Source organism: Nicotiana tomentosiformis, chromosome 6 (genome assembly GCF_000390325.3).
Source record: "Nicotiana tomentosiformis chromosome 6, ASM39032v3, whole genome shotgun sequence".
NCBI lineage: Eukaryota > Viridiplantae > Streptophyta > Magnoliopsida > Solanales > Solanaceae > Nicotiana > Nicotiana tomentosiformis.
Window position 1 is genome coordinate 94,941,854 of NC_090817.1, and position 25,679 is coordinate 94,967,532.

Sequence of the window (25,679 nt, forward strand, 5' to 3'; positions counted from 1 at the left end):
TAAAGGTAAAATTCTAAGTTTTTATATTATGCACAATATACCTTTTTAAAAATATTTAACGAGGCAAACATGATAAATAAAAAGAAATATGTACGGACTAATCCTACAATCCGCACATTAATAAGTACGGAGAAAATGATACTTTTTAGTCGTTCTCAAAATAATAACCGAATATATATATATATATATATATATATATATATATATATATATATGTTATACATAAAAAAAATATAAATTTTATATACTTTTGCGATTATCGAATGTAAATAATTTCAGTCGCGAACTAAAAGTGATATTTGTCATTATTAATTTATTGAAGGAAAAAAAAAAGGAATTATTAGTTTCTTTTTCCCATTTAAAGGAATAGTTATAGCAGTAACCCCAACTCAAGCCGGGTTCCGGTGGTCTATCATAAAGTCAAAAGCCCTATCAACCCGTCGATAATTGGGGATTTGGGGGATTAGGGTTTATATCTGCTCGGTTCTTCCGCCCTGAAACCATTTCCGTCAGTTTGGAAGAAACGAGCTATCGAATCAAATGGGTAAGCTGGAGAAGAAGGAGAAATCTGAAGCCATAGACGAAGAAGAATCAAATTCCCAACCCGATTTGATGCGCAGCGAGGAGGAAAAAGAAGAAAATGAAGATGCGGAGGCTAACGAGGATCTCAGCTTGAAAATCGTAGAGAAGGCCATGTTACGGGTATGTTCTAATGTCACTGACGAGGAAGAATCCGACATTTTGACAAATAGCAAGAAGAAAAAGGACAAAAATATTGTGACCAAAGAGGATCCTGTGAGTTTGAATTTTGTTGAAAATTGATTAATCTTTTATGTTGCTATTAATTGTAAGGACAAAAATATAAGTACTTTATTTGGATTGAGAATCGCCGGGGGAAGCATGTTTTTTTGCAGCATTTAGAAGTGAAACATATTGTACTTACTAATAAAATAAAATGTTTTTTCGGGTGATTAATCGGATGTCGTTTTCAATTTTGATGTTTAGGTGTCAAGTGGAATAGACAAGGGTTTCAAAAGCTTCTGCAGCGATATGTTCCCGGTAGTCTGAAGTTGCCAGCTGTTAATTGGCGATTAGATTTTTGCAAGTTGCATATTACTGCTTGATTTTTGTTTGTTGTATTGTCAGTTTGCATGTTATCTTGGTGATAATGAAGGAAACATTAAAGTAACAGCTGAAAAGTTAGTTTAATAGGAAAAACCTTACATTTAAATGTAGAGAAACACCCTGTCACGACCTCATCAACTTGCAAGATGAGTAAAAATTTAAAAAGGAAAGACAAATTCTTTTCTATCCAAACCGTCAAATGGACGGGTTAGGCTAAATTTGGCAGGTTAAATTGGGTTGACTCATAAACGTGTTGGTTCATAACTCACCCAAAGTTGCTCGGATTGAGATGAGTTGGGTCAATTCGGTGAAACAATACTCGGAACCTTATTATAATTTGTTTAATTACCATAACCAAACTAAAAAAAGACTGTTTTTCTTCATCATGGTGTTATATCGAACTTGAAAAACCTCAATACTTTCTTTGTCAATAATCAGTATGGCCGAAATTGATCGCAATGTTAGATAGGTTTATTTGGGTTGTGCTCAAATTGACATACCATGAATATACTCCCAACCCAAGCTGCCCAAAGTTAGGTGGTTTACATTTTAATGATCTAAATGTGATGCCCCTACTCTTCGTGGAATAAATACTAATTACTACCACTTTAATTTCTGCTTTATGTTTCTGTTCCTTTTTGTTTTGACTTGCAAGGTTAAACTGTAGTTTGTTTTATATTAATTTGGAAGTTATTGAAAGTATCCCACTTGTGCGATTACACTGTGTTGTTGTTGTTGGAAATTATTGAAAGTATTGCTTGTGTCTTAGAAACCATAATATGGATTAAATGTTCAGCTTGTGATCTCTTACACTGCTATTTTCTTCTTCTTGAATGTGTTAGCAGTACAAAGTAAAGGAAGAACAAAATGCTGATACTACTATAGCTATGAATATTGATGATAGTGCAGCTGAAAAGACTCCTGTTGAGGTCCCTGACAATGCTGTTCTACGTAGGCTTCTTGTGAGTTGAAGTAATATGATTTGCAGTGTTGTTTTTCGGTAATCCAAAAATGGCCTGGTTTGGTCCTACATCTTTATTATTCGCTACATGATCTCAGCGGGGCCCTAGGTACTTTGATGCTCCGGATAAGAGTTGGGGAACATGCTATAATTGTGGTGAAGAGGGTCATGCTGCAGTCAACTGTACTTCAGCTAGACGTAAGAAGCCATGTTTTGTTTGTGGGAGTTTCGAACATAATGCTAAACATTGCACAAAGGTTAGTGGAGAAAATTGCTTACTCTTCTATTTGAATATGTGACTCCATACTGCTCGTGCTATCTTAGTTCCACCTTATTAGTCTTCTCAACGGGAAATTATCATACTTGTATATTCTTATATTACCATTGAGGTAAATGAGCATTTTGGAAGTTTCCCTCCACACATATAAACCACAAATCTTTTGTAGAGAACCAAACAGACTGTGAAGTTATGCACATGGAATCTTCCACTAATAAGCCAAGCTGAAGATTCCTCGAACATGTGCTAATCCAAAGACCTAGGACCCTAGGCTCTGATGGGGAAAAAGAAGACAAACATCCTGAACTGCGTTTCATGATCTGAGCTCATGGTTAGAGTGCCTCTTATATATGCTTTTACGTGATTTGGACCCGTCTTAACAACCTTGTTAACACATTATTGTTGTATTTTGGACACTCATATTCGGAATTTTGTGTTTTGGACAAGTCATGAAGAAAATATTTGTGAAAGGATCTCTGAAATCATAATGATGGTTGAATCTTAGCTCAGTGATTATGTTGCTGGATTTTTTCCTGGAGGTCAAGGTTTTGGCTTGCAAACTAGCTTTGCTAGGCATAGCTAAGTGGACAATTAGGCAACTGAGTTTTTCATACCTCTTTCACAAGGTTTGATGGCACTGTCTACCTTTTGCCATTATAGCGCATTAAGTTGTTTAAATTTGTGGTAAGGACTAAGGTCTGCGTACACACTATCTTCCCCAGACCCCACTTGTGGGATTGGACTGGTTTTTTTTTTTTTTTTTTTGTTGTTGTTGTTGTTGTAAGCTGTCTAAATATGTACATGGACAGCTAATCCAAAAATTAAAGATTCTATTAGAAGCGTGTTATGGTGCAACTTTCCTGTCATCCTGCAGGATTTCTGCTTCCAATGGTAGGCTGGAATTTGCAAAAAAAAATTGAGAATTATGATTTCAGTATTCTTGGTGTATCCTTTATATTTTTGCATTGAATGAGAGACTGCATTACAGGGTCTTATGGGAAAACCTCTTTTAGGTGAGGAGCTTGTTGTTTGTGTATATGATGCATAAAAAATGGTATTCACATGTATGTGTGGCTTTGTCCCGTCACTGTAACATATTTGGGCAGTATCATAATCGCATGTAAACCCTTATCTCTCTTCCCTTTTGTCCTTCCCTCTATCTCCCTTCTGTCTCCCTAATTATTGGAATGTGTTGGAGGAGTCCTTGTTTTAGGGTAGAGCCGTGCGAGCCTCAAATCATATTCAATCTAGATCTTTGATCTCCAGGAACTACAGAATTTTAAATTCTGTATAGCTGACCCCAGGTAGTATGGGATTGAGTAGTAGCTGATTGACTGATGGTTTAATCATGGATATGCCACTGTAGTGTCTTCAGTTCAATCAGGGAAGCAAAATTGTTCTTGCTTTTAGTTTGATAGGATTTTGGATAGTTGGCAAAATCATGGATCAGCCATTATAGCATGATTCGAAGTCTTCTGTAGCCAGTGATAGGGTCTCAGACGATATAGGTTACACAGGCTAACAAGGTAATATCCATAGGAGTGCAAATTGAAATTTTGTGTTTCCTTGATCATGACATTGTGATACTTCTTGTGGATCTTAAAACACCTATTTTTCCCATTTTGGTGATAGAGTAAGTTATGCACTCTGCTTTCTTTGACAGGGCAAAGCTTGTTTCATCTGCAAAAAAGGAGGTCATCGTGCAAATGATTGCCCTGAGAGAAGCAATGGAGGATCCCAGAGTACTAAAATATGTCTAAAATGTGGGGATTCTGGCCATGATATGTTTTCATGCAGGAACAACTATTATGCTGATGATCTAAAGGTGTGTTACTGAGGAAACTTCGAGACCTAGAGATTTATGTTGTGTTGTTCTGACCAAGAGATTTCTCCTGTTTAGGAAATACAATGCTACATCTGTAAGAGTTTTGGCCATCTTTGCTGTGCAAAATACCCTGATAGTGGTCCGAGAGAATTTTCCTGTTACAGATGTGGTCTACTAGGCCATACTGGTTTGGTAAGTTAATGCTCTTGTAGTTATACGTGTATCTCTGTATGTGTGTTTTTTGCTTCTCCTTATTTAGGAACTAATTTTTGTGCTTGCATTTTATCTGACATGATCTCCCATACAGGCATGCACGTCATCTCGTGGGGAGACTAGCGGTACTGGGTCACTTAATCCCTGTTATAGGTGTGGTGAAGGAGGACATTTTGCACGCGAATGCACTAATTCCAGTAGAGTAAGTTACTGTACTCATGTTTGGAATCTGCTTTTCTTTTCCTTTTCATTTCTGTGTCGTCTTCCTTTTTAGGTTAGTTGTCCTTTGCTATATTATATCTTATCTTCATAATGAAACCTTATTGTTTTACTGCTGTGTGTCTAAAGGTCAATAAGCGGAATCATGAATTATCAACCCCCAAGAAGAAAGTCCACAAGAAAAGAAAAGAGCAAAATGAGTTCAGGTCTGTACCTCGTGATTTTGGTAGGGCATGGAAGAAGAAAGGAAAAAATGAAGGCGGGTATACGTCAGGCTATAAGATGAAACGAAGGGGTGGTTGGATCCCGGATGATCCGGAAGACTTTCCTCAACCCAATAATTGGAGATCTCCTTCAACTCCTAGAAATAAGAGAGCTAAGATTTCTAACTTCAGTAGTGGTGGTCATGCTTCTGGTTCTCGTTCATCTAGAAAGTCCAACAGGCTTGATTTTGATGCTTCAGCTTCTTATGGGTCAGGCACATATCATCACCATAGGTTTTCAGCATCTGGTGATTTTGATAATTCAGCTTCTTATGGGTCAGGCAAATATCATCATAATAGGTTTTCAGCATCTCGATTTGGCAACAGTAGTCATGATAGGTGGAGGAGGAATTATGATTGGTAGCAGAAACTGTCGCGCTCATGTAGTGTATTTGGTTTGGAGCGTCACAAAAAGGTCTGAGAACTTGTGGTTCAGAATTCATGAAGACTGGTTACAGGAGGTTATTAATCCGTCTGGGATGTTTCGGGGTTTTAGTGTAAGCTGAGATGACGATTGGGAGGCAAGGTGGAGCTGATATGACGCTAAGCTCGAGCTCAACAGACGTAGACTTACTCAGCTAATGAGTTGAAGAACAAGTTCTCTCTCATTTAGCTGTTTGTAATTTGCTATCTTTTCTTTCTTACTTGTTCCCGATACATCTTGATTTAATTGTTATTCTTCTTTTCGCCTGGAAGGCTAGAAGACATGTAACTTCAGCAACTGAGTCAGTATCATTATAAAAACTCTTTCGCTTTTGCGTTCAATTAGATTTTGAGAAAGCTGCTTGTGGTTGCTATGTTTGCCCGGTCAGAGACATAAGATGCTTATCTTGATTTGCAACTCTAATAAATCTCGCCTTTCCAGCATTCACCTCGATACTGGAAGTTTGCCTGCTTTATTTTTTTAGGCTTTGTTGCATTTGAGGAAGTTAAATAGTCTAGTGATTCACCAGCTGAAGCGCTAACGAAAAGTAGTTCAACTGAGAAAACTGATGTGTTACAGTGACGGATTTGCAAATGGTATGATTTCCTACTAAAATAGTGGTCCTGTTTATAGAGGTTTCTTTGGGATTGTTTTGTTCAATGCACTAAACCTGAGGGATAACTCCTACTGAAGCCTGTTTTGAAACATACTTTAATAAATTACGTAACATACTTTAATTAAATAACACCATTTTAAATACATGTAATATATAAGCAATGATAGACATTCTAAATTTTAGTTTTTTCGTCTAGTACATATCTAATTTTGCATACAATTATTAATTTTTCTCAGTTTGCATAAATCAATTGTTTATATAGAAAATGAAATGTTTCTTGAATTTCTCTTAACTTTTCTTTATTAATTTCTGAGTTTTTAGAAAATTTTAAAGAAGTATATTTTTAATATCTAAAAATATTGATTCTTTTCTAATTTGGAGCTTGATAAATTATTATTTAACTTTTCTTAAAATTTCTAATGATCTTTTTAATAATTATAGTTATTTACGAAAACAAGTTAAGATTTTATTTTTGCTTAAAAATTGAGTTTTCCAAAAAATAGCAGTAGTATAAAGGAAAAGTATTTGTTTAACCAAATTATAACTTTTTAAAGTTTTGGCTCACCAATTTTAGTGGTGTGCTATTTTTTAAGAATAGCATAAATATAAGACACATATGTAAAATGCGATTTAAGGATAAGCATAAAAGAAATAAGCCATACATCACATAAAAATCGCATTCGACAGATGCGACTACCGATTATATTATAAAATTTGTATCATACCAATTTTTCGGTTATTCTATGATGTATAACCAAATTTAGATTTTTAAAAACCATACCAATCATGTCAGATTCTCTTCGGTATCGGTACAGTTCAGTTAATTTTCGGTATTGTATACGGTCAAAATAGATTATCGAGTGGCAAGAAACCGGAGTAGGATTTTGGGAATTAGCTCCGAAGATGGTACAAACGAGCCTTGAGTCCGAAAGCTGCTCGAGGAGTAGGCTCGATAATCTTATCGAGCCCGTGACTAAATCGATTTGCAAGGCATTGCTCCGAGGTCGGAAATGCGCTACGCCCATCCCGAAGGTCGAACTCAAGCTAAGACCGAAGGTCCGACCCAGTGACGAGTTCGACCCAGTAACGAGTTCGAGCCAGTATCGAGCTCATGGACAAGAGTCGTTACAACCGCACCAAGAAAGAGAATCTTGGCGGGAATCAAGGAATAGACAAATCATCATGGGTCCTCCACTATATGCTTTATTTTATTATTTTGTTATAAATAATGTAATGACCCTCTATTATAAAACGGGGGATCCTTGTAAACACTTGGGAGATGGAATAGATTGGAAAAAAAAAGATCTTTTCTTAGATACAAAGATATCTCCTTGTGTTTGTCTTGCTTCATCTTATTCATTCTCTTTGTTCATCATTCTCATAATCAAAATACTCGTATTATTATCTTTATATCAAAAGGTATTACGTATACTTAGAAACATACATAAATTTAACATTATCCGATATTTCGGGTAAACAGTTTGGCGCCCGCTGTGGGGCTAAGGATAACAGTGATTGTTTGATATAAATCTACAGTACGCAGCAGCTTACAACTTCAAATCAGCAATAGCTTTACCTATCGACCACGAAGCCGGCCTCCAAGGTGAAACCAACAACGTGGCACCCGGAGCCGGAAGGCCACTTAACGATGGCACTGAGGCTCGAATCGAAGTACCTGAAATTCGAGCCGAAGCACCATTGGATGTCAATTCGCAAATAGCTCTGGAGGCGAATCAACGTTCCGAACCGGAAAGAAGCATTCAAGGCGGTACTCGATCCGTAGCCCGAGACACCCATAACGCGGGGGAAATCGGGGCCAGCTTACGTATGATCTTCGAGATGCTACAAGCCCAACAAGTAGCGATAACTCAGTTACAGAGCCAAACTCATATACAAAGCAGACCAGATTCCAATCCGCTTCGAGAAATCACCCCCAGAACAGAGCCCGCCATAGTGAAATCAAACGAACAAGAATCGGGGACAACTCTCGAAATTACTAAATTGCTCGAGGAACTCACAAAACGAGTCGAAGCCAACGACAAGAGAATGGAAGCGTACAATGCCAGGGTCGATCAAATCCCGGGGGCTCCACCAATGATAAAAGGGCTTGATTCAAAAAAATTCATACAAAAGCCTTTTCCCTCGAGTGCGGCCCCAAAACCAATCCCCAAAAAATTTTGTATGCCCGAAATTCCCAAATATAACGATACGACCGATCCTAACGAACATGTCACCTCTTACACATGTTCTATCAAAGGTAACGATTTGGAGGACGATGAGATAGAATCCATGTTGTTGAAAAAGTTCGAGGAGACCCTCTCGAAGGGAGCAATGATCTAGTATCACAATTTATCACCACATTCCATCGATTCCTTTGCCATGTTAGCAGATTCGTTCGTAAAGGCACATGCCGGTGCCATAAAGGTTGCAACAAGGAAATCAGACCTCTTCAAAGTAAAGCAAAGGGGTAATGAAATGCTGAGGGAATTCGTATCCCAATTTCAAATGGAACACATGGAATTGCCACCGCTCACAGACGATTGGGTTGTACAAGCTTTCACCCAAGGGTTGAACGAGCTAAGTTCGACAGCATCACGTCAGCTGAAACAAAATTTGATCGAGTATCCAGCAATAACTTGGGTTGATATACACAACCGATACCAATTGAAAATCAGGGTCGAGGATGATCAGTTGGGAGCTCTGTATGGACTCGTGCATCAGAACAGGACAGCTACTAAAAACCAAAGGGAGATCGACAGAGAACAAAGATCGAATAGAGACCGATATCAACCGTACGTCGCAGATCGAGTGAACAACGGTTCAGCACGCAATATAGTTCGGAACAATCGAAGGATTGATCGAGGGCAAAATTCTCGGGGACTTATGAGCAAGAGAGGCTTTGATAAATATGTCGATCCTATAGAAGCACCTCGGTTATCAGAGTATAACTTCAGCGTTGGTGCATCTGCCATCGTGTCGGATATCGGACGCATCAAAGACACTAAATGGCCTCGACCCATGCAGACCGGTCCTGCCCAAAGGAATCCCAATAAAATGTGCGAATATCACGGCACCCATGGCCACATAATGGAAGACTGCAGGCAACTAAGAGAGGAAGTAGCCCGCTTATTTAATAAAGGGCACCTTCGGGAATTTCTGAGTGATAGGGCGAAGAACCATTTTAAAAACAGGGATTTCGGCAAGTAAAACTAGCAAGAAGAACCGTATCACGTCATTCACATGATCATCGGCGACGTCGATACCCCTCAAGGACCAGTGCTTAAACGCACTAAAACATCAATTGTAAGGGGAAAGAGATCTCGGACTCAAGATTATGCACCCATGGGGACTTTGTCCTTCGATGATGAAGATGCAGAAGGAATCATCCAACCTCATAACGATGCACTGGTATTATCCGTACTCATGAATAAAACTAAAATTAAGCGTGTGTTAATCGATCCAGGTAGCTCGGCCAACACCATCAGATTGAAGGTCATAGAACAGCTCGGCCTGCAGGACCAGATCGTACCTGCAACTCTGGTTCTAAACGGATTCAATATGGCATGTGAAACCACCAAAGGCAAGATAATCCTACCAATAAACGTGGCCGGAACAATCTAGGAAACTAAGTTTCACATGATCGAAGGCGATATCAGATACAACGCCCTTTTCGGAAGGCCATGGATCCACATCATGAGAGTTGTACCTTCGACCCTACACCAGGCCCTCAAATTCCCGACACCGAGAGGTGTCAAAATGGTGTACGGATAACAACCGACCGCAAAGGAAATGTTTGCCGTAGAGGAAGCAAAATCAATATCCTCGCCTTCGCCAATAAAGGGATCGGGTTCAGAAGGAGAACGGGATACCAAATAGCAATCACAGATATTGGCTTCGACCCAGCCAGATAACCAGAAGATCGAAGAAGATGATGATCAAAGGGTCTCTCGATCTGTCATGATTCCTGATGACTCTGACGCCACCAAATCAACAATCGAGGAACTAGAGCAAGTCACACTAATCAAGCACTGCCCCGAGCGAAATGTATACTTGGGAACGGGTTAAGCGCCGAACTCAGGAAGAAATTTGTTCAATTTCTTATCGATAACATCGATTGTTTTGCCTGGTCCCATTTAGATATAGCAGAGATCCCACCGGACATAACGACGCATCGGCTAAGCTTGGACCCTAGGTTCATACCGGTGAAGCAAAAGAGAAGATCCCACCCCGAGGGAAAGCACGCATTCATAAAGGATGAGGTAACCAAGCTTTTCAAGATAGGGTCCATTCGGGAGGTGAAATATCCTGAATGGTTAGCCAACGTAGTTGTAGTGCCTAAAAAGGGAACAAACATAGAATGTGTGTGGACTATAAGGATTTGAACAAAACATGCCCCAAAGATTCCTTTTCGCTGCCCAACATCAATCGCATGATCGATGCCACGGCCGGCCACGAGATCCTCACTTTTCTCGATGCCTATATAGGGTATAATCAAATCCAGATGAACCCGAAGGACCAGAAAAAGACTTCATTTGTCACCAAATATGGAACGTATTATTATAATGTGATGCCCTTCGATCTAAAAAAATGCAGGGGCTACTTACTAACGCCTTGTAAATAAAATATTCGAAGAACAAATAGGAAAATCAATGGAAGTTTATATTGATGACATGCTAGTTAAATCCCTGCGCGCAGAGGACCATTTGACCTATTTGCAGGAAACGTTTGAAATTTTGAGGAAATACAACATGAAGCTCAACCCCGAAAAATGTGCTTTTGGGGTCGGTTCGGGCAAGTTTCTCGGCTTCATGGTGTCAAATCGGTCAATCGAGATTAACCCCGATAAAATCAAGGCCATCGAAGACATCGTCGTTGTGGACAACGTGAAAGCCGTACAAAGGCTAACGGGTCGGATTGCAGCCTTAGGCCGGTTCATTTCGAGGTCATCTGATCGAAGTCACAAATTTTTCTTTCTACTCAAAAAGAAGAACAATTTTGCTTGGACCCCGGAGTGCCAACAAGCATTAGAGGAACTAAAACGATATCTATCAAGCCCACCACTACTTCACACTCCAAAAACAGATGAAAAACTTTGCTTGTACTTGGCAGTATCGGAAGTCACCGTGAGCAGTGTCCTAGTTCGAGAAGAGCAAGGTACGCAATTCCTCGTTTATTATATAAGTCGGAACCTAGGAGAAGCGGAAACTAGGTATCTGCACCTAGAAAAATTGGCACTTGCACTAATAAGCGCCTCTAGAAAGTTAAGGCCGTACTTTTAATGTCATCCCATATGCGTATTAACCACTTACCCGCTTCGTAATATTTTGCACAAGCCCGAGCTATCAGGCCGATTGGCCAAATGGGCCGTCGAACTCAGTGGGCACGATATCGAATATCAACCCCGTACGGCCATCAAGTCTCAAATTTTAGCAGATTTCGTGGCCGATTTCATGCCAACCCTCGTACCCGAAGTCGAAAAAGAACTCCTGTTGAAATCGGGTACATCATCGGGAGTATGGATCCTTTTTATAGACGGAGCTTCGAACGTGAAGGGATCCGAGCTAGGCATAGTTTTAAAATCACCCACGGGTAACACTATTAGGCAATCTATTAAAACTACCAGGTTGACTAACAACGAGGCCGAGTATGAAGCCATGATTGCAGGTCTCGAGCTAGCTAAAAACTTGGGAGCAGAAGTCATTGAAGCCAATTGTGACTCTTTGCTGGTAGTGAGTCAAGTAAACAAAACCTTCGAAGTTCGAGAAGGTAGAATGCAAAGATATTTAGACAAACTGTTTGTCACTTTCCACTGTTTTAAACAAAGGATTTTACGGCATGTTCCACGAGAATAAAACAATGAAGCCGATGCACTTGCGAATTTGGGGTCATCGGTCGAGGTAGATGATTTGAGCTCGGGGACTGTCGTTCAACTTTCGAGATCGGTAATTGAAGAAGGTCACGCTGAGATAAATTCTACAAGCTTAACCTCGGATTGGAGAAATAAGTATATTGAATACTTAAAAAGCGGAAAGCTCCCATCGGACCCTAAAGATTCTAGGGCCCTACGGACTAAAGCTGCTCGATTCACGTTGGCTTCGGACGGAACGCTATATCAAAGGACATACGATGGACCGTTGGCAGAATGCTTGGGTTCTGGAGATACCGATTACATCCTACGGGAAGTGCACGAGGGCACTTGTGGGAATCACTCCGGTGTCGATGCATTAGTTCAAAAAATAATCAGAGCAGGGTATTATTGGATTGATATGGGCAAAGATGTGAAGGAATTTGTTCGTAAATGTGACAAATGTCAAAGGTTTGCGCAAATGATCCATCAACCCAGAGAGCAACTTCACTCAGTCCTATCCCCATGGCCATTCATGAAATGGGGAATGGATATCGTCGGCCCTCTGCCATCAACCCCAGGTAAAGCCAAATTCATTTTATTTATGACTGACTATTTTTCTAAATGGGTTGAAGCGCAGGCGTTCGAGAAAATAAGAGAGAAAGAAGTTATAGACTTTATTTGGGATCATATCGTATGCCAATTCAGGATACCCGCCGAAATAGTATGTGACAATGGGAAATAATTCGTGGGTAGCAAGGTAACAAAATTCTTCGAAGATCACAAAATAAGAAGGATACTATTAACGCCATACCACCCCAGTGGGAACGGACATGCCGAATCAACGAACAAAACTATCATTCAAAACCTAAAGAAGAGGTTGAACGACGCTAAAGGAAAGTGGAGAGAAATCCTACTCGAAGTCCTTTGGGCATATCGAACGACGTCAAAATCCAGTACGGGGGCAACCCCGTTCTCCTTAGTATATGGGTCCGAAGCATTGATACCAGTCAGCGAACCCAGTACCAGATTTTGATACATGACAGAAGAATCAAATAACGAGGCTATGAACACTAGCCTCGAATTATCAGACGAAAAACGAGAAGCTGCTCTCATCCAGTTGGCCGCCCAAAAGTAACGAATCGAAAGATATTATAATCGAAGAACCAAGCTCCGCCATTTCAAGCCCGGGGACTTAGTGTTAAGAAAAGTCACCAACAATACCTGAAATCCGAATGAAGGAAAACTAGGACCAAATTGGGAAGGACCATATCAGGTGCTCGAGAACATCGGAAAGGGATCATATAGGCTCGGCATTATAAACGGCAAACAGTTATCAAGCAGCTGGAATGTATCACATCTAAAACGGTACTACTGCTAAGGTACGACCTTTCCATATTCATTTACATTTCGAAATTGACCCCTGCAGAAGTCCGAACAAGAGCTAAGATGGATCTTTCGCTTGAAAGCACGCGTTGCACTCTTTTTCCCTTAGATCGGTTTTATCCCAAATGGGTTTTTCGGCAAGGTTTTTAATGAGGCAACCATTGATCGTGTTGTACTTACAACAATATCCGAGGCCTCTTTACAATCGACCTCGAATACTGTGGGGGCATTAGGCCCTCAAATACATCGAGTTTAAATGCAAGAAAGTTATTTCGCAACAACAGGGTTCCCATAGGAAAAATTGTAAGAGCCAAATGGTCGAAACGAACCATGTTCATGTAGATTGGCCCGAACCCAGGCGCAAAACATGAACACGTGTATAATGACTTGCAAAGAAAGTCTTACTCTTTACCGACGTCCAAGAAAATTCCTCTATTTTTGAGATTTATTGCACAATCAAAATCAAGACAAATTCGACGACTAATAAGCCTACGGGCTACTTTTATTTCGAGTTCGAGCAAGCACTCACTCGACCATTACGCCTACGTGCTACATTACTTCGAGTTCGAAACATTCACTCGACTAATAATCCTATGGGCTACTTTTATTTCGAGTTCAAAACATTCACTCGACTAATAAGCCTACGGACTACTTTTATTTCAAGTTCGAGCAAGCACTCACTCGACCATTACGCTTACGAGCTATATTATTTTGAGTTCGAAACATTCACTCGACTAATAAGCCTGCGGGCTACTTTTATTTTGAGTTCGAAACATTCACTCGATTAATAAGCCTACGGGCTACTTTTATTTCGAGTTCGAGCAAGCACTTACTCGACTATTACACCTACGGGCTACATTACTTCGAGTTTGAAATATTCACTCGACTAATAAGCCTACAAGCTACTTTTTATTTCGAGTTCGAGCAAGTACTCACTCGACTAATAAGTCTACGGCCTACTTTTATTTCGAGTTCGAGCAAGCACTCACTCGACCATTACGCCTACGGGCTACATTTTTTCAAGTTCAAAACATTCACTCGACTAATAAGCCTACGAGCTACTTTTATTTCGAGTTCGAAATATTCACTCGATTAATAAGCCTACGGGCTACTTTTATTTCGAGTTCGAGCAAGCACTCACTCGACTATTACGCCTACGGCCTACATTACTTCGAGTTCGAAATATTCACTCGACTAATAAGCCTACAGGCTACTTTTATTTCGAGTTCGAGCAAGCACTCACTCGACCATTATGCCTACGGGCTACATTACTTCGAGTTCGAAATATTCACTCGACTAATAAGCCTACGGGCTACTTTTTATTTCGAGTTCGAGCAAGTACTCACTCGACTAATAAGTCTACGGGCTACTTTTATTTCGAGTTCGAGCAAGTACTCACTTGACCATTATGCCTACGGGCTACATTACTTCTAGTTCGAATCATTCACTCAACGGCTAATAAGCCTATAAGTTGCTTTCATTTTAAGTTTGAGCGAGCACTCACTCGACTATTACGCCTACGGGCTATATCTCTTCAAGTTCAAATCATCGACTCAACTAGCAAGACTAAGGGCTACATCACTTCAAGTCTGAAAAAATAATTGATCGATCATAGAGACTACGAAGTCAAAATTTGATTAAAGTTATTTACATCCTTGTGAAAATATTCATAAAGGCGTGAATAAAAGTCTTCGAAAAACAAGAGCAAGTCGGCAGAATTATCAATATACAAAATTATCTACATGCTCGATTATAACGAAAAAACTAAGGACTAAATTTCTTGATCATCGGGAGCGGTCTCTTTTTTATCAGACTCCCCCCCGTTCTCGGATCCTCTCTTTCCCCCTTCATCATCATCATCATTGTCATCATCATCACCATCGGAAACCAAAGCTTCAGCATCGGCTTCGAGCTCTTTGGCCCTTTTTATTTCTTCAGCGAGGTCGAAACCACCAGCATGGATCTCTTCGAGGGTTTCCCTTTGGGATCGGCACTTTGCTAGTTCGGCAACCCAATATGCTCGAATATCGGTGAATTCGGTTGCCTCTCTTGCTTGGACCTGGGCAGCTTCAACATCGGACCGATAGATGGCCACGAGTGCATCCGCATCGGCCTTTGCCTTTTCGGCATCAGTTTCGACCTTGGCAAGTACAAAGGCCAACCGAGCCTCAAGCTCCTTTATCCTTCTTGACTGAACCGAGCCTTTTTCCTTCATTTTCTGAAGTTGGGATTCGGCCGATGATAACTGGGTCGAGCAGTTTCTTTTTCTGCAGCAAAACGATCCATACCTTCTTTCTACTACAAAGGCTCCATTTTTATTATGTCAACCTCCTCACGAAGCTTCCCGATCATCTCAACTTCTTGCTGCAGCTGCGAGACCGAAAAGTTAGCCATCATTCTGGTATCAAGCCCATAGGCTTTCAAAAGTATCATTACCTGATCAGACAAATCGGTCTGATCTCGGTAAGCCTTGGCCAACTCAGCTCGAAAGTCTCTTATTTCCTCATCCCTCTGCCCTAAGAAAAGTCTTAGGGAATTCCTCTCATCAGTAACTCGTTAAAGGTCGACTTCATATCGACGCATCTCATTTTGAGATCGAGAACACGCTTCTCGATGAACTGCCTCTGCCTACAAAGAAACAAGAAACGAAGTTAACGAAAAGTAAAACTTAAAGCTAGTACCAACAAAACTATTTTAAAAGCTTACATGATTCAAAGCCTACCGCACCCCATGAAAAAGGTTCGATTCATCACCAGTACCGGCAACGTCCTCGATACCGATAAACAGGTCACAAAAGGGATCTTCTCCATCATGAGGTCTGTCTAGATCGAGGGCCCCTGGAGCTTGGGCTTCCCGAATCACCCCACCAGAAAAAACGGGAAAGGTAGGCGAATCTTCGATTGCTTCTGCCCCAAATGAATCACCTGGAGCGTTCTGTTCGGTTCGAAGGGATTCGAGGGCCCCTTCGGTCATATCCCCTGCTCGTTGGCTCCGATGAACCGTGTCTTCGATCTACGATAATTCGGGGACTCTACCCAAATCTTTCTCCGGCATACCCTCAGGTCGAGGCGGAGCCTCGTGGAGCATCATCGGTCCAGCTGTCGATGGGGCATCAGTGGTTTTCTTCGTTCGGGCCGCCAGCGTTGACCCATCGCTTTCTTCTTCTTCTTTTTCATCTTCATCCCTTAGGCGCAGAACTGATTCCATACTCAAAGGAATGGCGTCCTTGTTCAGCTTGCGAGCCATCCTCTTCTTCAATTTTGGGTCTTCGAAAATAGGGTTTTTTTTCCTTTTGTTTCCCTTCGCCGGTATTTGGACAGGGGCCAAGATTTCTTCCTAGTTAGACAAAGGCCTCAGAACCGCATCCTTAACCAAACCTGCATATAGGAAATTTTAATAAGATATTTGAAAACCACCTCGTTCGAAGAATACGAAAAACGGGCTTACCATGATTTTTGGCCTCCCACCGACCCTTTGACAAATCATGCCATGAGCGCTCGGCGTATGTGGAGGTCAAAACGAGAGCTCGTACCCAGTTCTTGAGATCAGGAACTACTCCGGGCATCTAGGGAACCGCTACATCATAAAAAGAGGAGTGTCGATGAGAGAAGAAATGAAAAAACAAAGTAGAAGTAACATCAGGATCACACTTACGTTTCATATTCCACTCCTCAAGAAATGGCATCTTTTCAGTCGGAATCAGGTCTGAAGTCCTTACTCGAATGAACCTGCTCATCCAACCCCAGTCCATGTCCTCGTCAATACTCGAGAACAGAGCCTTGGAAGCTCGACGCTGAAGTTTTATTAACCCTCCTCGAAAAAGTCGAGGAATGTATAATCGGATAAGATGGTCGAGGGAGAACAGCATCCCCTCGATTTTGCTCACGAAATATCGGATAAGGATAACGATCTACCAAAAAGATGGGTGGACCTGGCCTAGGGTAATTTGGTATTGACGACAGAAATCGATGATAACGGAATCGAGGGGACCCAATGTGAAAGGGTAAGAATACATATTCAAAAACTCTCTCACGTGCGAAGTGATATCTTCGTCAGAAGAAGGAATCATTATTTCTTTTTTATCCCAATTGCAATCCTTCTTTAGTTGTTGGAGGTGCTTCTCAGTTATCAAACATATATACCTCGATACCGGTTCACATCGACCCGGGACCAAAGCCTTTATCGACCTTGAAATCAAAAGTAAGGACGCACCCCCCGGGAACACACTCCTCAGGCCGTGGTTCTACCGGCGTATCATCGTCGGCACACTGTGAAGATAAAGCTTTCTCTTTTTGAGGGATGGTTTGTGACGTTTTCACCATTTTTGAATTCAGGTAAGGAATAGAGAAAAGTGGCAAAAAATTGGTAGAATTAAAGAGGGGCTTCTGCAGAACGAAATCACAGAATTACTGATAAGTTGGAGAGTACGAAAAGGGATTTGGGAAATTTGGAAGGTAGAAGATGTAAAAGTAGTAAAGGATAAAAGAAAGGGTTATTTATACGCTCGCATCATGACGGTTCAATATCAGAGGTGGCCGACCACCGTCTGACAAGTATTAAAAATCTTGAAAGACTAAATCGATGGAACATCTATCACATACACCATAATCGATCCATGTTAAAACGTCAGCTTGTTACCCGATCGAACCGTCGAAAATCATATCGATTCTCACTGCATCCTTCATGAGAATCGAGGGGACTAGCGGTCAAAAGAGATTTCTGCTATCCTACGTTCGATCGAAATCGAGTGGCAAGAAACCAGAGTAGGATTTTGGGAATAAGCTCCGAAGACGGTACAAACGAGCCTCGAGTCCGAAGGCTGCTCGAGGAGTAGGCTCGATAATCTTATCGAGCCCATGACCAAATCGATCTGCAAGGCATTGCTTCGAGGTTAGAAATGCGCCACGCCCATCCCGAAGGTCGAACTCAAGCCAAGACCGAAGGTCCGACCTAGTGACGAGTTCGAGCCAGTATCGAGTTCGAGCCAGTATCGAGCTCACGGACAAAAGCCGTTACAACCGCACCAAGAGAGAGAATCTTGGCGGGAATCAAGGAAGAGACAAATTATCATGGGTCCTCCACTATATGCTTTATTTTATTATTTTATTATAAATAATGTAATTACCCTCTATTATAAAACGGGGGATCCTTGTAAACACTGGGAAAATGGAATAGATTGGAAAAAAAGATCTTTTCTTAGATACAAAGATATCTCCTTGTGCTTGTCTTGCTTCATCTTATTCATTCTCTCTGTTCATCATTCTCATTCTCATAATCAAAATACTCGTATTGTTATCTTTATATCAAAAGGTATTACGTATCCTTAGAACCATACATAAATTTAACATTATCCGATTTTTCGGGTAAACAGATATTTTTTAAAATGTCATTTAAAAGTCATTAGTAGAAGCATAATGCAATAACATACCTACTTTTATAGGACTTATCAAAACTCTGTAGACAATTTTACTTTTTAAAAGGTGATGAACTAAAAAAAACATGAAAGATGGCCAGAGTATAGATCCATCAACTATTCTATAGCAGCGTAAAAGAAACTAAGTAAAGACACAGAAAATACAAGTCACACGGGTGAAAAGATATTAAGCAAGCCGAGACTCAAGAATAAAGTCTATAGAAGATTAAATATTTGAAAATATAAATTTAAATCATACGAAAATTTAATACATTGTAGTTTGCTACTCATAATCGCTAGATTATCTTGTGTCATGCTAGTGAATATGCTGGAAATAATTTAGTTTCAATAGGAGTAGTATAATAAGTTTGGGAATTAGGATTTTGGGTTTAATTAAGAGATTTTTACCTTCCTATATACTATTTGAAACCTTATTACCCTCCCTACTCAAATTTTAATTTAATTACATGATCATATACAATTTACCAATTATATACAAATAGGTTTTAAATGAGTATCCCTTTATATTATGAATTGAATAAGTAATATCAATTATTTCCTTATCCCTTTATACTTGCCCACTCTCTCTTCATCTATCTCTCTCTCTGTCTCTTTCTTCGTCTCTCTACTCTCCTTCTATGTTTTTCTTCCCAATTTTTCTTCATTTGGTGTTCTCTACTTTTTTTATTTTTCTTTTTATATATAGTTTTAATGAAATTTATCAATGGATTTCAACCGTTTTAACTTAGCAATTTCCTTTCATGTTGCACAATTGGTGTTCAAATTGAAATTGTCAATTAATAAATTTTGAAGGTGTTTGACTATCCACCATTGACAGCCATTAAAAAGCTTTGAAGCTTTGAAATCGAATTTGGATTTTTAAAAACCATTATTTATTTGGATTGGGTGTTGTTGCAAACAATTGAGAATATTGTTTGGAGTTTATATCTCAATTTTGAGGGTGTTTGGTGAAGATTAGACTTGATTTTGGCTGAATTTCAGATTGAAACTCGAATAAGAAGAAGAACACATGACATACAATATACTTACGAAATTATAGTAAGTTGTAGTATAATTGTATGTAAATTGTATATATATATATATATATATATATATATATATATATATATATATATATATATTTTATTTGAATATTGTATGAAAATTAAAAAATAGTTGTATAATGTATGAATCGTTGTATAAAATTTGTATTTAAGTTATCAATACTATCTTTTTACATAAAATTATTGATATGTATCAAAATTGTATCAAGAGAGAAAGTTTTGATTGGAATTTTAGAGAGGAAGAAACACACACCACATACAAAATATATACAAATCATATACAAAATATACAAAAGATATATTGTATAAAATTTGTATAGAAATTATATTTAAGTTGTATGATATTGTAGTTATATTTAATTGGGTAGAAATAATATATGAGAGTTGTAGATAAGTTGTAGATAAGTTGTAGATTAGTTATAAATACGTGTATACTGTATAGTTAGTTGAATGAAATTTATTTTTAGTATATATGAAAGTTATAGATAAGTTATATATAAATTGTATATTGTATAATTAGTTGTATAAAATTTATTTTTAATTTATATGATGTTGTAGATGTATCAAATTTGTATCAAATATTTAAGGGACCTCTTCTCTCCAATTTTTAAAAGTTAAGAAAACATCGTCTTAGTTGAATATTTTATTTTTGTAGGATTGGCTCGGCATTTAGTGTTTGTTACAAACTATAATGGATAACCTTTCTATATAATTCACTACGGTGGTTTATTTTTAAAAAAGGAAAATCCTAAATTTAGCCGAATAATTTTGCAAAAAAATATTATTCGATGCATGTCTCCATTCCAGGGGGCAACAGATCACATGCATCACCATTATAAACTATATTTCTCGTTGAGAGCAGTACATCTTCATATCTCCTTATTCAGTTATTCTTCTTCTCAGCACGCAAATATACTATTTGCTTTCATTTTTCCAGCAATGATTGAGCTACTGCAAATACCGATGCATAATTTTGGAAAAACCAACTACTATGCATTTACTGTTTTACCAGTTAACAATATTAAACTAAATGATTTGATACGAGCATCGAGTTTGAATAAAAAAATATTTCAAAAGGGTGTAACAAATTTTTTTAATTTAAAGCATCAATAATGGATTGTACATGGAAAGAGGTGGTAGAAAATAAGGAAAGTAAGAGAGGAGAGGAAAGAAAAAAGGAAAAAGGATGTAACTAAATTCCATAATTTAAGGTATTAATAATGAATTGTATATAAATTGTAAGCAAACCTTATTTAGGGTGGGTAATATACAAAATTAGGACAATTTTGGTAAATAAATTTCAAATATTATATAGGAAGGAAAAAATCTCTTTAATTAATTGTTGGTTTTTAATAGTTTTTATAATTTCAAGGCCCAAGAAAAAATTTAATACTTTATTATTTCTAATATTAATATATAAATATATTTTTTCCATTTAAATTTATTTGGTATGGTTCGGTATTTTTTCGATTTATTTTCACAAAATAAAAAAACCTACACTAATTATCGGTATAATTATAAATTTATATAAAAACCAATGATTTTATTAAAAGAAACCTAAAAATCAGTTCGGTTCGATGGATTTAGTCTATTTTTAAATATCCATTGACACTCCTAGTCAAAGATTCGCTTCCACGAATTAAATCTCTTAATATTATAATAACTTGTATAGTCATCATCCAATTTAGGTATAGTTTGATTGATTTCTCATATATAAGAAAATTCAATTCTAAAAACAACTTCAATTAACTAGAAGCATTTGCCATTTTCAGTCTATCTTTTTTTTTATAGGTTTTTCGCTCGATGGAGTATTCACATTGAGGCCCGACTAAATTCAGATTCGCGCCGAGAAGTCCTACATTGAGGGGTTAAAGCGCTGCCTAACAAAGACGACTCCATACCGAGAGACTCGAACCCGAAACCTCTAGTTAATGATGAAAGAGTACTTACCACTCCACCATAACATTTATTGGTATTTTCGGTCTATCTGTCATCGTCTAAAAGAAGAAGAAAAGAAAAAAATACAGACTTACAAATTACAATTGAGGAGTGCGGCGATTTGGAGAATGGAGTGGTAAAACTTTGGACTCAAATGCTACTCGACGTACATATATTAGTTAGATGCGACCTTATAAATCGCTCTCATACGCAACTTATAATCGTATTCACTGAATGGCGTATGTATGTCACTTATAGCCCATTTGTTGGATTTGCGCCCATCTCTAAATTAGCCCATTTTCCAAGTCCATCAGTGTCTAGCCCAACCTTACCTAGAGTACAAAAGTTTTACAATTTCCACTTCTCTCACTCTCTGTTGCACTTTAGGGTTTTGCCGCCGAACATCTATCCTCGTCCAGTTCAGCTTGTAGTCCTCAATCATGGCGGAGCAGGTTTTTCTCTCTTCGCACTTACACATTCACAGTCACATTATGATTTGCCAACTCATAAGAAAAAATCTAATGGATTTATTTTCTGTTGCAGACGGAGAAGGCGTTTTTGAAGCAGCCAGGTGTTTTTCTAAGGTGAGTTTCATGATCAATTGCTATTTAGCTTTTTCTGTTCAAGTCCGTAAGTTCCAGGAAGAATTTAAGGCTAATGTTGTATTTGTATATGTAATTGAGCAGCTCGAAGAAGACAGGGAAAGGGAAAAGGCCAGGAAAGGGAGGCAATCGCTACTTTAAGAGTATCGGTCTAGGGTTCAAGACTCCTCGTGAGGCTGTTGAAGGTTCATATTCATTTTCCATCTACTTATTACTCCATATGAATAATCATGCTCAATTACTGTATTTCATTTGCTTGCTTGCTGGTTGGCTTCTGCATTTTTTAATTTATATTACATGTTAACCTTTCCTAATTAGTATAGTGAGTGTAGTTTTGCTGTGTATGGTTTAAATGGAGCTGAACAGAAATTCTGCAAGACTAATTGTCAATTTCGATGCTAAGAAGGTTCTTTTCTTTCTCTTTCCTCTAGATGTAGAGGATTCATATAGAGAGTGCCCACTAGTTTGGGATTAAGAAATGGTTGATTGATTTAATTATTGTTCGAGCCTAAAGCAAAGGGTGTGCTTGCTGAAAGGGCCAAATTGTTAACTGGATTATGTTGATAACTTTAGGTTGAAGTTTTTTGCAATGTAGTTGGTATTTGGTAAATATGTCTATTAAGAAGTTACTCATTCTGTTCCCATTTAGTTGTCAGGATAAGCTTTTACAAATGTCCTTTAAGCTTATTTATTCCTTTTTGTTTCCTACTTCAACCTGAATAGTGCAGGTATTCTTTTTCTTTTTTCCGGTAATTAAGTAAATTTTATTACCAGGGAAAGATATGTACAAACAAGCAAAAGAACCCATAAAGGTGAACAGACCTCAGCTTTAGTAACCAACAGTACAGGCGCACCACGAACTACCATTAACCCTAATTACATCATCCTCTATGGATATAAATTCAGCTTACTCAACTGTCCAGCCAGTTTCTTGTACCAGTAGCCTCGACTATGAACCTCCTGTATGATCATCCTCGCCAGCGCCTCAGGAGTACTCATTTAACTTTGAAAAATTCTCTGATTCCTCTCTTGCGAAATGTGGTAGACAGCTCCAGCCAACACCATACGCTATATATCATCTCTACTAGATTTTCCATTTGCAAACTGCAAGACTAAGGTCCATGTCACTTCTTCCTCCAGCCCCTTTGCAGATCTTCTAATCCCTTGCCAACTGAGTAATTTGTTCCAAATTAGCAAAGCAAATTTGCATTTGAAAAACAAATGTGCTGCTGTTTCATTCTCAGCTCCACACAGTGAACAAATAGACTGCATTTACATATAAGTAATAGAAGTATAGAACATCAAAAAACTTACTAAATAGATATGTTGGTGACCTTTATGTGGAAATGTTGCTTGTTAGCTGTAATGTTCTCTAGAGGATGGAAGTTAAGACTGACTTTAACTTCTCATTATAAAAAAAAAACTGACTTTAACTTCTGCAGATTTCAAGTCATCTTTTGGATCTTTACACCAGTTTTCATTTGATGCTTTCATGGCTTTTCTGAAGTTATTATCTTTTGATTTTGTTATTTCTTTTCATCCATTATGCTTTTCTCATTTCTCGAGATGGTAGATATTTCCAAAACAACTATGATTAATTTATGTACATGTAATTATCTACATATAATGATTTCCTATTTGTGATGCTTATGTGGCTAGTTTGTTAATGCTTTATAGTCATCCATTGGGATATTGTTTGGCTGTAATGGTAGAAATTTCCAGTACAACAATTATTAGTTTTGTGTGCTTTCTTAAACCGCTGTTAACAATAAGTTGCATAAAATTACTGTATTAGTTTACGCTTCCACATATACAAAATGATATTGCAAGCAAGTTTTTATTCATTTTCTTGCATGCTTAGCAAAAATGGTTATGATTGCTTAATTTCACCTTGTTCTGTGGTCTACCTTAATTGTTTGGTTTGTTTAAATTTAGGTACATATATTGACAAGAAATGCCCATTCACTGGCAATGTTTCTATCCGAGGTCGTATCCTTGCTGGTACATGCCACAGTGCTAAGATGAACAGAACCATCATTGTTCGACGCAACTACTTACATTATGTCAAGAAGTACCAGAGGCAAGAGCTGGTCCCTTTAAATTCGTTGGATGCTATACTTCTCCTTTTGTATGTTTTAACATGTATTTTATTTCAGATATGAGAAGAGGCACTCAAACATTCCAGCGCACATATCACCATGCTTCCGTGTGAAAGAGGGAGATCATGTTATCATTGGACAGTGCAGGTTTGGACCATTATATTTTGATTGTGCTATAGTTTTTATGTTCTGTTATAGCATGTATGCTATAACATTTTCTGGTTCACAGGCCTTTGTCCAAAACCGTGAGGTTCAATGTCTTAAAGGTGATTCCAGCTGGTTCTGCTGGTGGAGGTAAAAAGGCTTTTACCGGGATGTGAGCTTTGTGCTTCCATTTTAACTGTTACTTCTAGGAATGATGTCAAGACTTTTCTGCTTTTACTGAATGGTTGTCTTCATTGATTTTCCTTTGAACTTCAAATTTTGAAACTTAATGCTAGCAATTTTTTTAAGCCTATGTACTACACTTATAAGAGGTTTGGTGATTGAACCTTATATTTAAAAAAAGGATATTTGGTTATTGAATTAGCAGTGTTTTTCTAGTTATTTTGTCAGTTGGGTTACTAATTTCTGGGACGTTTATATCTTTGTTTTGAGTCTAGTCTGCTAATAATAGAGCTTTATAGCCTGTTTGGCCAAGCTTCTCCAAGGCCAAAAGCACTTTTATTTTCAAAGTTAAGTGTTTGGCCAATTTTTTAGAAAAAAAAGTGCATTTTAGTAGAAATAGAAGCAGTTTTGGAGAAGCAGAAAAAGGTAGCTTCTCTCCGGAATAACTTTTTTAAAAAGCACTTTTGAAAAAAATACAGCTTGGCCAAACACTAATTGCTGCGCAGAAGTGCTTTTCAAATGAATTAGTCAAACACAAATTGCTTCTCACCCAAAATACTTTTAAAAAAAGCTACTTTTGAAAAAAAGTAGTTCTAAAAATAAGCTTATTTTAAAAGCTTGGCCAAACAGGCTATTAGTCTATTGACTCGTTGATCATATTTTCAATGCTATATAAAAATGAGAACATAAGTTCAATGCTATATAAAAATGAGAACATAAGCTGCAACATTTATGGTAATCGTTAGAATCTTGTAGATGTAGCAAGGCGTATTCTTATCAAAATTTTAAGTTAATTCACCCTTCGAATGGAAATCACCAACGTTTTGCTGTCTTGGAACAACGAGGGTTCTTTTGAAATTGCAAATTTGTAAAAATAAAAAACTAGCAGTACAAAACTTCACATAATCGCTATATTTCGATATCCTGACTTGACATTGAAACCATTAACTGACTAAACTTCTAATGTTTTCCACTAACGGAGATTGATGTTTGCTAGAGGTTTTTATTTTCATTGTTCGTTCTGTCAGAGACTAGAACGCACAAGTGTAAGATCTAATACGATTTAGTTTTATAAAATCTTT

General features: G+C 38.2%; 2 protein-coding genes across 8 annotated transcripts; both read left to right on the forward strand.

Annotated features, from left to right (window-relative positions):
* The first annotated feature begins 371 nt into the window (after positions 1–371).
* On the forward strand, positions 372–5,648 carry LOC104108928 (protein AIR1-like). 7 transcript variants are annotated; one of them, XM_009618079.4, is made up of 8 exons: positions 372–795; positions 1,006–1,059; positions 1,968–2,087; positions 2,185–2,343; positions 4,027–4,188; positions 4,264–4,380; positions 4,496–4,603; positions 4,750–5,648. In XM_009618079.4, exons 1-8 carry the CDS (start codon positions 541–543, stop codon positions 5,245–5,247), a joined length of 1,473 nt encoding a protein of 490 aa, XP_009616374.1. In that variant the 5' UTR covers positions 372–540; the 3' UTR covers positions 5,248–5,648. The 7 variants fall into 7 exon arrangements, with proteins under 7 accessions (XP_009616374.1, XP_009616377.1, XP_009616378.1 ...); XM_009618082.4 differs by having other exon boundaries at positions 372–702; XM_009618083.4 differs by having other exon boundaries at positions 372–702; positions 1,971–2,087.
* Positions 5,649–21,739: 16,091 nt separating this feature from the next.
* Positions 21,740–24,795, forward strand: LOC104104251 (small ribosomal subunit protein uS17). Its single transcript, XM_009612279.4, has 6 exons — positions 21,740–22,021; positions 22,113–22,153; positions 22,256–22,356; positions 24,107–24,251; positions 24,328–24,417; positions 24,500–24,795. The coding sequence occupies exons 1-6, from the start codon at positions 22,010–22,012 to the stop codon at positions 24,588–24,590; spliced, it is 480 nt and encodes a 159-aa protein (XP_009610574.1). The 5' UTR covers positions 21,740–22,009; the 3' UTR covers positions 24,591–24,795.
* The last annotated feature ends 884 nt before the right edge of the window (positions 24,796–25,679 follow it).

Bases quoted from the DNA above. Each gene is read 5' to 3' on its own strand.
- LOC104108928 (XM_009618079.4), top strand. From the start codon at position 541: ATGGGTAAGCTGGAGAAGAAGGAGAAATCTGAAGCCATAGACGAAGAA. The intron at 1,060-1,967 runs GTAGTCTGAAGT...TGAATGTGTTAG, and splicing joins TCTGCAGCGATATGTTCCCG to CAGTACAAAGTAAAGGAAGA. The intron at 2,344-4,026 runs GTTAGTGGAGAA...TTTCTTTGACAG, and splicing joins ATGCTAAACATTGCACAAAG to GGCAAAGCTTGTTTCATCTG.
- LOC104104251 (XM_009612279.4), top strand. The intron at 22,154-22,255 runs GTGAGTTTCATG...GTAATTGAGCAG, and splicing joins CAGCCAGGTGTTTTTCTAAG to CTCGAAGAAGACAGGGAAAG. The intron at 22,357-24,106 runs GTTCATATTCAT...GTTTAAATTTAG, and splicing joins TCCTCGTGAGGCTGTTGAAG to GTACATATATTGACAAGAAA.